Raw genomic sequence first — 13,920 nt, 5'->3', positions numbered from 1 at the left:
CCCCCGATGCAGAAAGTGAGGGTGCTAGGGAAATTAGAACCCGTGTGTTCCAGGGACTTGGGGCTCCTCCCAAATTTCACAGCAGGATCTTAAGACTGATTTCTACAGCATTCCATTTCTCAGCCAATGTTGGCCAGAGAGCCAGGCAGCCTGGCAGTAAAAGTTGCCCAACAGCTCCTGGCTGGGCAGCACGAGGCCACAGCCAGGAACTGTTGGGCACAGTTCCTGCCAGTGGGGAAATACTGGGATTGTATTAAGGACCTCCGCAGTCAGAAGGAAGGGAAAGATTACAGGACAGAACACATGATTACATTGTATGGTGGTGAGTTGGCCGAGTAGAGTAAACTGGAATCACAGTTGATTTTTAAATTTTAACCACATCGCTTTTACCTATTGAGTGGCATTAATACTAACCCTCACTAGTCACCCTGTTCACTGTCCAGGTTTGAACAGTGTCTCCAATAGTTTATGAAAATTAGTAGGACTCTTGAACCACAGTCTGCATTGGAAAGGCAGTTCAGTCTAGCACAACCGCACCCCCCAACCTCATCACCCAACACCACACGTAAATACTCAGTAATGTGTAACCAGCAATGTTCCCAGCTTGAGCCTTTTACCTGCAGTGCCAGAGATCAGCAAATATTAATGTTTCTGGGTCTGCTCCTAAGTAAGGCTCAATCATGAATCTAGTAAAACTCTAGCAAAATCAAGCACGATGTGAAGGGACACTTAATGATCTTCTGAAAGACTTAATTGCGACATTGCTCAAGAAACATGACACCATCCTAGAACTATCATCCACCTTATTTACCCCTCTCGATAACCAAACTCAATCTGGATTGGAGGGTTTATGTTATAAGGAGAGATTATAAGGATAGGCTGGATCCGTCTCCCTGAAGTACAAGTGGCTATAGGTGGCATGAAAGAGGCAAGTAAAGTTATGAGAGGCATAGATAGGATAGATAGCCAGTTTCCCACTGGAAAGCATAGGGTTACGATGAGAGGGAAAAGGTTTAAAGGGGACCTGAGGGTTACATTTTTCAGGAAACCATAGCTGGTATCTGAAATGAGCCACCAGAGGTGGTGATGGGGACAGGAACGGTAACAGCATTTAAGAGGCACCTGGACAGTTACTTGAATGAGCAAGGCATGGAGGGATATGGAATTAATGCAGGCAAGTGGGATTTGTATAGATAGGCACAATGGACAGTGAACAGGGTGACCAGTGAGGGTTAGTATTAATGCCTCAATAGTAAAAGGGATGTGGTTAAAATTTAAAAATCAACTATGATTCCAACAGGCTGAGGGGCCTGTTTCTATGCTGTAGAACTCTGACTATAAAACCATCCCTCACCAACATTCTGGGGATATATCCTGGAAGAAGCTTAGCATCTAGAAATGAGAGGACATTTCATCCCTGCAAATATCTACCACAACAAAAGTCAAAACTAGTAATGCTGCAATAAAAACATCAGATCCCAGTCCCTTCCCAAGTGACAACCATCTCTTTGACATGCATCACTTCACTATAGTTCAGTCAAAACCTTGAACTTTCCATCATTATGGTTGCGTGTTCAACACAACAATGGCAGCAGATCAAAAAACTCTGGCACCTGCTCCTCAAGCAAATAAAGGTAAAGTGCTTCTTCTTTGACCTTCCAGCAGCTCTATAGTCAATGGGTAGCTGCACTATTTGTGCTATTAAAGCTGACTAGACAAGTCTGCTGCCTCCAGGCTACAGTAGATGGATTCAGTAGCACAAATGGCGTGAGCCAGCTCCAAGGAGCTGAGCTGACTGAAGAGATGGTGCAAGAAACTTGAGTCCATTCATTTAGGACAGGAGGGGCAGAAAATTCAGCAGGGGTGGGTAAAGAATAACTAAATACTACAACCAGTCACAATTTTGGCAACATGTTATCTTCTGCCGAATGGTGCATACAAATCTATAATAACTGAGAAAAGAACCAGAGAGAAGTTCTGAAGCATTTGTGTTTTGTTTTTATTTTGCACGGCGAGTTGTGACCTAGAGTATGAAGGAACGGTAAAAGCAGATTCGATAATCCCTTCATATAGGGTACTGAATAAATATCTGAAAGGGAGAGGTTTATAGCGCCAGGCGAAAAACCTAGGGGAGTGGGACCAATTAACAGCTCTCTAAGGGCCAGCACAGGGCCAATGAGTCAAATGGGTTCCTTCTTTGGTGTATAATTCTAAGTATTTGACCCAACCATTAATTGAATGGTTTATTAATGAGATTTGAGTGACATCAAAGAGCCAGGTATACATTTCCACAGATTTGAATACAATCTCGAATATTCACTAAAATGTGTGATAAAATCACATTTTCATCTCAGAACATTTTATCAAATTATAAATTTTTCGAAATGCAAGAAAAAAACTATTTGACTAACAATATTTTATTTTAAGTAATCTTTCAGACTGCTTTAAGGGTGCAGATTTCAAATCTTTACAGTATGTATCTTCATGCATTTTAGAGTCAATCATCTAAGCTGCTTTGCAGTTTAATATGGCTTACTATGGATTAGACCAGAAGTTAAGAAGATTTGCCTCCTAATACTTACCAGGATAAAAGATATTTCATCCTTATGCCTCCATGGCTGGCAATTTGTGGTTTTGTCTCTGCTTAAATCAAAAGAAACAGAAGAATATGTTGTTTTGGTCTTGCAGTGGATTTTGTAGTATTCACAAGGGTTTTACCAGCGTAAGTAAAATAATTATTGTTTTGGCAGCTTTGAAAAATCTGGAAAGGCAAAAGAAACTGAAGACTAGGCTGATCCCGCTGAAGTAACGTTGGTAATACTGTTCACCATAATTCAGTGCGACCCACTGTCACTGGAGAGGATTCAGTGAAGACCAGTGACGGCACAGACAGAGAAAGCTAATGGAAAATGGAAATAATGCTTTAGAGGAAAAGGAGCTCAGTTTAGATCTTCTTGAGATATTCAACAATCTAAATGACATAGGTGATTTGAGACAAAATAATATATTTGATGCAATCACAAATCCTATAAAAAGGGACATGAACCAAAGCTTAAAAGTGAAGGTAACTGAATTATATTTAAATATCTTAAATGCTGCTTGTTATATACATTAGTGACTTAAATGTGAATGTATGATTATTAAATTTGCAGATGACACAAAAATTGAGTGTTGTTGATAGTGAGGAGGGTGGTCTTAGGCTGCAGAATGATATCAGCCGGTAAGCTGGGAGGACAATGGCAGATGGAAGTTAAACCTGATAAGTGTGAGTTGATGAATGTTGGGAGGACTTGGAAAAAGCATTGCGGAACAGAGACTAAGTGTAGAGGTCCACAGATCCCTAAAGGTGGCAGCACAGGTAGAGACAGTGGTGAAGGCAGCATAACAAGATGCTTGTCATCTTCAGCTGAGGCATAGAGTACAAGAATAGGGAAGTCTTGATACAACTTTGTGAAATGTTGGTTAGGTCACAGCTGGAATGTTGTGTGCAGTTCTGGCTACCACACTAAAGGAAGGACATGATTGCACTGGAAGGGTGCATTGGAGACTCACCTGGATGTTGCTTAGGATGGAATTGGGAGGAGAAACTGCATAGGCTGAGAAGGAAAATGATAGAGGTAAAAAAAAATTGCAAGATGCATAGATAGAGGAGATGGTAAGAAACTAGTCCCTATGGCAAAGGTGTCTATGACCAAAGGGCATAGGTTTAAAGGTGAAGAGTAAGAAGTTTAAAGGGAATCTGAGGAAGATTTTTTTTCATCCAGATGATGGCTGCATTCTGGAACACAACCACCATGGTGGAAACACGTATTCACACAGCATGACCAGTTTCAGTGTTGTATGACTTTATCTTGCACATATGGGCATTGATCCATAATAAATTAGGAGCTGACTGAAAACTGAAAAAGATGCACATGCAGGAGGTTTTAAAGGCAGGAGGTGTAAGTAGGGGTGATGTATGGTGGTGGACGAGGAGGGTAGAGTCAAGATTGCAAAAGGAGCCCCCCCTTCTCGTCCCTGTGCCCCTCCCCCAGCAAGAAGGAACAATCCACTAAGGAACAACCTTGAAGAACTAGAAGGATTTGCAGAGGAAGACCATTGCACAAGTAGGTCACAGTTGATTTAATGCTTAATGTTTCAGGAGAAGGGGAGCCAACAAAGCTCATGGACAAGTGGGCCGGCTAATTTTTGAAGGTCGTGAGTGAAAAATGGTGACCTAACACGGACAATGATGAGTGAGCCGAAAGGCTTTGGTAACAATTGGAGTGAGGTGATCTTGAGATTGAACAGAGTGGCAATGTTTTGCACAGACTGCATTGGCCAGCAGAAGAAATGAGAAAGGAGCAGAGTTTGTGGTATGGACCAAAAACAATGGGACCCAATCATCACACTGTTAATCTTTGAGGAAATATGATATGTCATCTGGGAGATCATCATCCTGAAATGGCACACATATGAATGCCAGGATTGGGTGGGTATTAATACTGATAAGCACTTTTATTTGCATTGGTTGAAGTAAATTTCAATGTGGATAGTTTACTTGCTCCCATTCACAAACTCATCAAGTGCAAACAAAAGTCTTTGCTGTTGAAACATGACTCCTTGAAAAATCAAGGTGTGGAAGGTCACAGCCAAGTATAGTACATTATTCTCAAACTAGCCCAGATTAATTTGATCTGAAGGTTGGCAGAGAGCTGCAAAATATGTACTGTGGTTACCTCATTTTCACAGCCAATGATTCTTTCATACAATACATCAGCAATGAGGTTCCAGGCATATTAGATGAATACGGTCACCAGCTGTGGAACTATGGCTGTACAGCAGCAGCTGTGTGCTAGATCACTTATGTTATAAAAAATACCAGCAATTCCATAGCAGTTGTGGTCTGATTAGAAGCAATTCATAATTGATTTTTGTAGATTTAAGCATGAATACTAATTGCCGCACAGCTAGAGTGCCGTTCGACAACCATACTGGAATGTTGTGAGAACCTGTGCAAGATTGTTAAGATGAGCTGTGGAACTGTGAGGTAGCACCATTCTTATCATGAAGCTGTTCTCATGGTACCTGTCCAATCACAGGTACAGTTTAAACATACAGAAGCAAACAGTGTCATCAATTCACTTGCCAAATTTGAATCAAAAATTAAACATTAGAATTAAAAAAGTTTCCTCAACATTTCTCTACTATGTTACCACAATAGTTACAGCCATTTAATGAGATTGAACAGACCTTGGTTTTTTTTAAATCAGATCTTCAAGTTCGTACAATTCAATTTATTTTGTAGTTATTTTCAGTGGTTAAAAACTTAATTTGGAGGAAACTTGCTTGCTTAACAAGGTGGCCACAAGAATAAGATTTTACAAGATATCTACAAAGGGTTCTTTCAAAATCAGTTTTCAAATTTCTTTAATGACTACCTGCATAATTGCCAGATTGGTTAAGATTAACAGCTTAGTTTGTGACCTTATTAAATGTGCAATAACTATCTTATAGTAACACAAAAGTTAAGTTCCATCAGAAGTTACATGCTAATAATTCTCAATACAATGGAGGCAATTCATTATTTCAACATTATCAATAACAAAAATACAAGTGATTCAGTAAGAATATTGAGATTTGTTGAACATATAGGTTGGTGACTTGCAATGCCTACAGTAACTTTTCATTATTTTATGATAACCAAATATCTTTCCAATTAGTTATTAGCAAACCAAAATGAGTTTCCTGGTGTTTTACTATTTTTAGAGAGATGCTTCTAAGGAATTAAAGATGCTTCAAGATCTATACAAATGCCTTTTTGGCAGACTAATTCTGTAAGATTTTAAAATGAGCATTCTATTAAAAAGTCTTCTGCAATCCTTTTATCTCAAATTAAATGACAGCAGTGTACTGGGTTAAATTGTTCATCAGGACATTGACCTTTACTTGGCAATTGAGATTAAGCAATTAAAAGCAATAAAAAGTGACAGGGAAGTCTTCAATGGGGCTAGATGTTGAGTAATTGTATGGTAATGAACAGAGCAGGAGGAATGACATCCCGTCAATTATGACGCAGGTCAGTAGCATGGCAGAGTGGCAGAACTAGCCCAACAGCTCCCGCTGCCATCTTCCACTTTTGCTCATCCGACATTACCTAAAGGTTGGTTTCACAGTTCATTCTGCCTCAGGCCGACAATACAAAAAATATTTCAAATGCGTTACTAAATACTGCATAGAATATTAAAAGGTTCCTTTTTCTTTCTAGGGTTGGAGGTTTATTCATAATAATGTTTGGTAACAAAACAAAGCAAAAAAAAAAGACTTTATGAAAGATTCCTTCTTAAAAAAGGATCATCATTGCTACTATTATTTAGCCTAGCTCCCAACGTTTTGAGCTAACCTCAGTGGGGAGGAATGCAGATATCTGTGTTTGCACCCATCTTGGCTAGGAGGCTGAAGTCAGAGACCATTCTGTGCAATCCTTTACATCAGTCATGCAAATGATGATTTCACTTATCACTGAAGATTTTACATTATTCTAAAAAGACAAATTTGCTCCATAATGTCACAATTATCCAGGGAGCTGATCTTGTCTGGACTATTCCAGTAGTCAGTGAATCTTTTAACATACATTCCCATAACTTATGCAGTAAAGCATTTGTTATACTATGCTTCAGGATGTTACTCTCCATACGAGGTCAAAAGAACAGGAAAGTAAAATTGCATCTAGTGAAGTAGATTCCAGTGAATATTATCCAGTAAAATGGCCAGTTATTAAAACATACTTTTACAATCCTACTGTGTCGTATACGTGGTTTGAGTGTATTTTGTTGTTAGATTGGAAACAAGTCGTACTGTATGAATTACCAGAACGATTACACTACTGACAACTTTTACTCAGTATTTGCATTACACATGGACAATTCTTTCGATGTCGACTGCCAATTCTACAAAAGATGCTGGTTTGCATCTGCCACATCAACAAAATCTATTTGTGAAGGATTTAACCTGCTGAGTGTGGTTTATAACAGCTCTAAATATCCTTTAAACTTATCTTGGCCGTAAATGCTGATCTCAGACCTGTCTCACTCCCTGAAACGAACCAAGGGATCATTCCACATTGATGATCTACAGTTTGCATCTCCAAGCACTTATCAACGTACAGAGAACAACACAGCTTTGCCCCTCCAACAAGGACCAAAGCCATCATCATTTAAGAGAAACAAAGGACTACAGATGCTGGAATCTAGATGAAAAAAAACAACAAAATGCTGGAGGAACTCAGCAGGTCAGGCAGCATCCGTGGCGAAAAGCAGGCGGTCAACGTTTTGGTCAGTCATGAAGAAGGGTCCTGCCCCAAAACGTTGACCGTCTGCCTTTCTCCACGGATGCTGCCTGACCTGCTGAGTTCCTGCAGCATCTTGTTGTCTATCTATCTTCATCTAAGACTCAATTTCACTGCGCCGTTCATAATCACCTCCATTTCTATCACCACCTTATGATCCATCTTCACCCACTTCCTGGCAATATCTACCCCTATCCCCATCTCATTCGTCCTGCACATCACAGGCACAACCCCCTCCATCTGCCCCATTACAACGATCCCGTTTCATGTATTCTTCTGATTTAAGCACATGTCACTGGATCCACTACCGACTTTCTCTGCTCCAGGATCTTCCCGTTTTACCTTTCATGACTAAAATCCCAGAACGCCATCTCCACCCCTGCCTTCCTCGTCCTCCGGCAGCCATCTCCTGCACTTCTGTCCCGGGACGAGGCCATTCTCCGCTCTGGCGCCGCGGGTCCACACTTTCCGCGTCTCCCGGACTGAGACCGCCGGATTCCCCCTGATCCCCAGAGAGACCACAGCGGCTGGCTCTCTCGGAGTGCCGCAGAGACTCGCCGATTGTTTGCACCTTTGAGACAAGCGCCCCGCCGCTCTTTCTCTCTCTCGGAGAACGAATTGTTGCTGCTTGCTGGTGAATCATTGAGTGGCCCCGCTCCGCACCAGCCCAGGGACTCTGTGGCCGGGGTCAGGGGGCTGACGACTCTTTGTAGAAACACCACCGCTTCCTCGCTGGGTTTCACCGCGCCGCCAGGCTGCCCTTGCGAGGTTACAGCCAGTTGTCATTGCTCTTATATTTCTATTAGTTGCATTTGATACCTTCAAACTACCCAACTTTTCAGTTCTGGGTCGGGTGGGCAGCGCGCTCTGGTTGTAGGAAAACATCCTCACAGATGAGCAGCTCCCCATATCTGCGTCCAGTTGGCAGGAGCAGGATCGGTGGGAATCTGCCTGTTCAAATGCAGCGCGGAACCACTGTCACAGACAACCTTCCGACAGTGTCCATCATCGCACCCACGGACAGAGCAACCCTGTTGATGTTACGTTGCAAGCGCTCCGACAATCTCACAAATATATCTCATTCATAGACAAAATAAAACTAGACTCCGGTCTCATCCACAAGTCACGGGGGTTCTGTGTTTCTTAGGTTACACCGACATGCCGATGTTCCCTCTCACTCCCCTCTCCCGCGGGGAAGTTACAACGCTTGTGTTTGAACCCGATGTCGGTATCAAGAGAGCTAGCCGCTAATGCCTTGCAGTTCCTCTAGTAGTAACTGCTACAGCCACTCGCTGCGCCGAATGAGGAGTTCCTCCGACAGAGCAGGATTCCTATTCAACCTCGGAAGCTACGATACAGGAGGAGGAAGGGGCCGCACTCCGCGGACCACCGCCAGCATCCCCATCCCAACAGCGGTACCCTCAAAAGGCAAACAACTGAGGTTTCGCCTTGCTATCCCAAAACAAACAGGTCCATTATTCGGTGCAACTTTTGAGGAAAGTCAATTTCGAGAAATAAAAAGGATCTGGGGGTTGGATCGAACTCGAGCTGGAATTGGACATTTCCAACCGGCTCAGCCATGGGTTTGCCTCTTGATATTTAACGCCACGTTTCGCAACTACTTCCCAAACAAGCAGGCTGTGGCGATTGTACCACAGTGAGATATACGAACAGCACAAGCAGCGCGCAGAGAACATCACACACCTATGCATTTCTGCTTCCCGGGGTCTCTCAAGTTCGCCGCCCTATTGATAATCAAACACGAGTCGTTCCTACAATTTCTGGCCTTATGATCTCATGTGACATTAAATGTGAACAAGCATATTATATCTATCTGCTGAAGCACACTACAGCATTCAAGATCCTCAGCAACCATTGCGCTGTGCGGTTCCAGCGCAACACATTCCAAACACAATCTACGTGCTTTTAAATTGCGATGTTACATCCTGGGTCGTCTGCCTCAGTAAAACACACATCAATGCAAAATCGTACATCAGAAACGTATCGATTCTAAATGGAGAAAACATTAAATCATGAGACGTGACTGCCAGAAAAAACCCTGATACCCTCGCTGAATCTCAATGAATGAGACCGATCTACATTGCTTTCAGTAGACTGAATTTCGTGGCGAAGTGGGAAGACGGAAGCGGCGCTTTCACAAAGATGTTTAAGAGTCGGGGGGTCAGGGCTGATCACAGCCGCATTATTTTTGCACCATCGGCTGCTAACGGCGGCGGCTCGCAATCACTGGCCGTTTGGTGGCTTTTGTTGCTGCCCGCGCCGATTGGGTGCACTTTCTCCAAGGGGAAAGGGGGGCAGAAAGTACACCGTCGAATGGGGAGGGGATGGAAAGCATTGAAGTCTCAGATACCCACATCAGGACCTGACAGTTACTGGGCTGGCGCATCACACCAGACGCGATTTGCTAACTTCGATGCAGCCAGATGCGAGGGCTGCGGAGTTGTGGAGATGCAATGCTACCCCCCTTCCCCTGAACTCATTCATTCATGATGGACTTGGGAAGTTGTGTTGGAGAATGCCGAGCGCGCACATACCAGTCCCTGGCCAGGGAAGGGGAACCCTTTCCTGGGTGCTTCTCGGACGTGCCGGGCTCTTTGCCTCTTGTCCTCGCCGCCTTTCTCTTCGCCGTCTAGGCTGCTAAAATTCCACACCAGCAGAGTCTGCACGAACAGCACGCTGAGTGCCACGATCACGGCGGATTTCGAGCGCCGCGCCAACTTTCGCCCGCACGCCGCGGCCACCATTTTCACTGTGAAGCCGCTATGCCGGCGGACTCCAGGTTAGCCGAACCCCAGCCGCCTCCTCCTCCTCCTCCTCCCCTCCCCGCCCCGCCCCCTCCCCGGCTCCTGCTCCCGCTCCAGCCAATCGCCGCCGCCCTTTCCTCCCCGCTCTGCCAGCGGCCGGCCAATGGCGCCCGCTTCTCCCTCGGCGTCGGCCAATCGGCGGGCGGCTTAACCGAAACATCAAAGAACCAATTGGGATCAAGTCCCCTCAGCCAATCGATGACAGAGGCAGCGGCTCTCCGACCCACCGTTTGGGCCCGAAGCCAATCAGGAGGCAGGTAGAGCTGTCGATCAGGTTTTCGCTGCTGGGTGACAGCCTGAATGCATTGTGACGTCACCGTGGGAAAGTCTCTGTGTGTGTGTGTGTGTGAGCATTATCGCCGTGCGCTCAGCGGCGGCGTGTGCAGAGGGGCCATGGGTGCCCGGGGGAGGGCCGTGTGCATCATCTTCCCGAGTTTAGAGCACTAGGGGAGGGTACCTGGAGTGCCCCACGGGAGTCAACCTCAACATCTACACACGACGAGCTGCGACTCGTTCGCAGCTTTCCTCTCACTACCACATGCAGCAAGCAACAGCAGCACTCCTTGCTTAGAATCCTTCCCGCTCCCACGACCGTACCACCCCCTGCGCAAAACTTTGCAAAGTACATTTGTGTGTGTTGTTTTTTTAAAAAAGAGCTGCATCTTATTAAAGGCCACCCTTGGTGCAACAGACCCCTCTAAAACAGATGGAAGAGGTGCTGCGCAGAAGATCCAATTGTTCTTCTACCGTTCTCCATAATTCCTCATGACTATTTTAATTGTCATGTTATCCTCTTACGGGCCATCGACACTAGGTAGTAAACAGATGGCAAAACGCTAGATTTTTAAAAAATTTTTGCAGAATAGGGAGCAAAATCGAATGATTCGGAATTCAATGTTGGAAAGATTAGCATATCTAAAAGAAACGTATTTTGTTTTTAGACAACCTGGCATTTCAGTGACTGCAAAGCACCTTCAGAAGTCCTGAGATGTGAAAGGCCCCATATAAATTCAAGTCTTAAAGCTTTGCTGCTAATGTTATGTGTCTCATGGGTGCCCACTTTCAAAGGATGTGTCTGCAGTTTTAAACATTTTCGAGGTCCGGATTTACAATCGGTTTCGCTACAACTGAAAGCGCATAGTTTCGAAACTCACAGGTGAATTGGGGAAATAAGAGGTTCGTAATCTTAACTTCAGGCTGGAGATGGTTATTCCCTGACCAAATCTCCAGAATACTCTGTTCTATCGACTACATCGCAGCTGCGGTATTCCTAACCTTCGTCGGACGGTCCAACTCTGGAGCACCACACAGTACAAGTGTAGTTGAAAATAATTCCTACATAAAACACCAATAATCACACATAATTAACCTTCCCCGCCATCCACTCTTCGAGTTTCACACTTTGTTAAGCAGTTCATTAATATCAACAGTCCAGGTCAAAGACTTTTGTTTCGCAAAGTTTAATGTCTTTATGGTTGAAAGCTTAGTTCAGTTGACCTGAAGTGTATTTTTTCAGCCTTTAACACAAGCGTCTAAACTAACAGTTAATGATATTTCTGCCGAATCAAATCGCTTTGCTGTCAAGTGGACTGAATTCGTAAGAATCTCCCGCTCTCTACTTGCAACAGCTGTTCCCGAGCTAAAACACCATGCACAAAATCATATCGCCATCAACTGTTCAATAGCACAGCTGCTCGAATGTACGTGACTAAGATATGCAGTTTAAATGGGCCACGACTTTCATGAATATGTAATATACACTCAAACAATCAAGCAGCTATCATTTCTATTTGAAAAACAAATTCGGGTGAGCTCCATAAGTTCCATCGATGTAAATGAGAAATTACGATTTATTGATTAGTTTCCATATTTGAAACTTTTTTGAACTGTTTAACTAGTGTGCTAACGAACAACTGAGACTTCAGAATATTGACAGTCATGTTGTGGTAATGGTGCATTCTGAAATTGGGAATTATCGCATCCATCCTCTCCGACCTGCCTGAATAGCCAGATGCTTAAAAACCAGCCATGGTTACAGGTGTCGCACAAACTATGAATGAAATGTAGCAGCGGAAAATAAATGTTCAGCAGCTTTCAGCTTGTTAAGTCCCTGAGCTACTTAAGTACCCCAAAGATTCGGAAACCAGAATTGCAATGTCCAAGTCTGCAAACCCCTTGCTTTAAATTCTAATTCAATTCAACTGTTTAGCAAATATGATGAGGTCTTAACAACCTGTTCTACTCAAATAACAGGAAACATTTGCGCAATCTGGCATTGTTACTTGTCAGTAAATTGGATGAATACTCGAAGGAGGGAAATTGCCAAGCGTTGGGGGAGGAGCAAGTGATTAGAACTCCTGTGACAGCTTTTAAACGGATCAGGAACAGGCAACCAATGATTCTTCGAAGTATTTTTTTAAAGAAAGATTTTTGTTTGGTTTTTACTCGACCATGTCATAATTATCAAGTGCTGCAATCTTACAATATCATGTCACTTGTATAATGCAGAAGAACAGAAGTTTGTCGGAAGGGAAAACATGAAGGTAAAATGCAATTATTCTGATTTATGCGTTATTACTAAATTAAAGTGGAATTGGCTAAAACCAATGAAAGGTTAAACACAATGTGTTTCAGATAAATAGCTAACCTGAATGAGAAAGAACATAAAAGTTCTGATCTATATCCAGGTGAATAGCTTGAGAGAGGAGAAGTCATAGGAAGGGAGCTAAACTGGAATTGAAGTATGTATTTATCTTGGGTTCACCTAAAACTCCTACTGGAAGTATCTTAACTCTTGCCCAGTACTTTTCGCCTGTCACTTAAGTGCTCACTGATCTGCAGGAGGATTCCAGTCCAGCCACACTGAAGTCCAAGCGTTTACATTCTTGTGCAACACACAAAAAGCTGGAAGAACTCAGCAGATCAGGCAGCATCGGTGGAGGGTAATGGCAGTTGACATTTCGGGTCGAGACCCTTCATCAGGTGTCCCGGCTTGGTCGGTCCCACTACAGTCAGTCAGCTGGCCTTCATGTCTGCAGTTTGACAGCTGGTAGAGCAATTTGTTGTGACCCTGCCATTTTGTACGTTTTGCATTACTGTGATGGCAAGTCTGGATGGCACGCAAACAAAACCTTTTCACTGTATCTCAGCACATGAGACAATATACCAATACCTGCCTGGCACACTTTCAAGCATATGAGTAGTTAGGGGGTAGGGGAACTGGTCCATCCTCCTGGAAAAGGACCACCAGCATCCATGGTCTATCTCCATTGTTCCCTTCTCTTGACCCCAATGCCCATTAGTCTCAGGGTTGTATGATCCCTAAAGAAGATTGGCAGGGTGTGTTGTGGGCACTATTCTTTTCCTCCTTCTGGGTATCCATTCTATGGCCTACATGAAAGCTACCTCGCTGCAACCATAGGCTTGTATTGCAACCATGCAGAATGTGTTTGCCTCACTATTTGTCACCAAGGTGTAGAAGTAGGTTTACACCACCCAGTGACTCTGGTATTCAAGCACGCAGAGTGCCCTTCTCATTCCAGTACCCAGCCTGTTGGAGCTGCACTAACAGCCTCTTGAACACTGAAAAACACACAGATATGTGACAACCAATACTGCATCCTGGCTTACATAAAAGCCACTGAAGAAGCATTGTGCAAAGCAGTTAGTTTGCAAGTTTGCTTTGTGCTCTCAAAGTTTGCAATCATTGCATGACAACTGTTGCAGATTGAAGTGACAGTCCTGATGCACTGTGGGTGTAAATGTGAA

At 43.7% G+C, this 13,920-nt stretch overlaps 1 protein-coding gene across 1 annotated transcript in view; it reads right to left on the bottom strand.

The window, feature by feature from the left end:
• The window catches only part of xylt1 (xylosyltransferase I), a 211,193-nt gene extending 201,085 nt beyond the window's left edge, over positions 1 to 10,108 (bottom strand). Inside the window, exon 1 of the mRNA XM_052022363.1 lies at positions 9,883 to 10,108. Coding sequence (XP_051878323.1) covers positions 9,883 to 10,092 — 210 coding nt within the window. The 5' untranslated portion in view covers positions 10,093 to 10,108. The remainder of the gene's footprint in view (positions 1 to 9,882) is intronic.
• Between the last annotated feature and the right edge of the window lie 3,812 nt (positions 10,109 to 13,920).

The sequence above is a fragment of the Pristis pectinata genome, chromosome 8 (assembly GCF_009764475.1).
Source record: "Pristis pectinata isolate sPriPec2 chromosome 8, sPriPec2.1.pri, whole genome shotgun sequence".
Lineage (NCBI taxonomy): Eukaryota > Metazoa > Chordata > Chondrichthyes > Rhinopristiformes > Pristidae > Pristis > Pristis pectinata.
The sequence above is the reverse complement of the archived record's forward strand: the minus strand, read 5'-3'. Positions and strand labels throughout refer to the sequence as shown.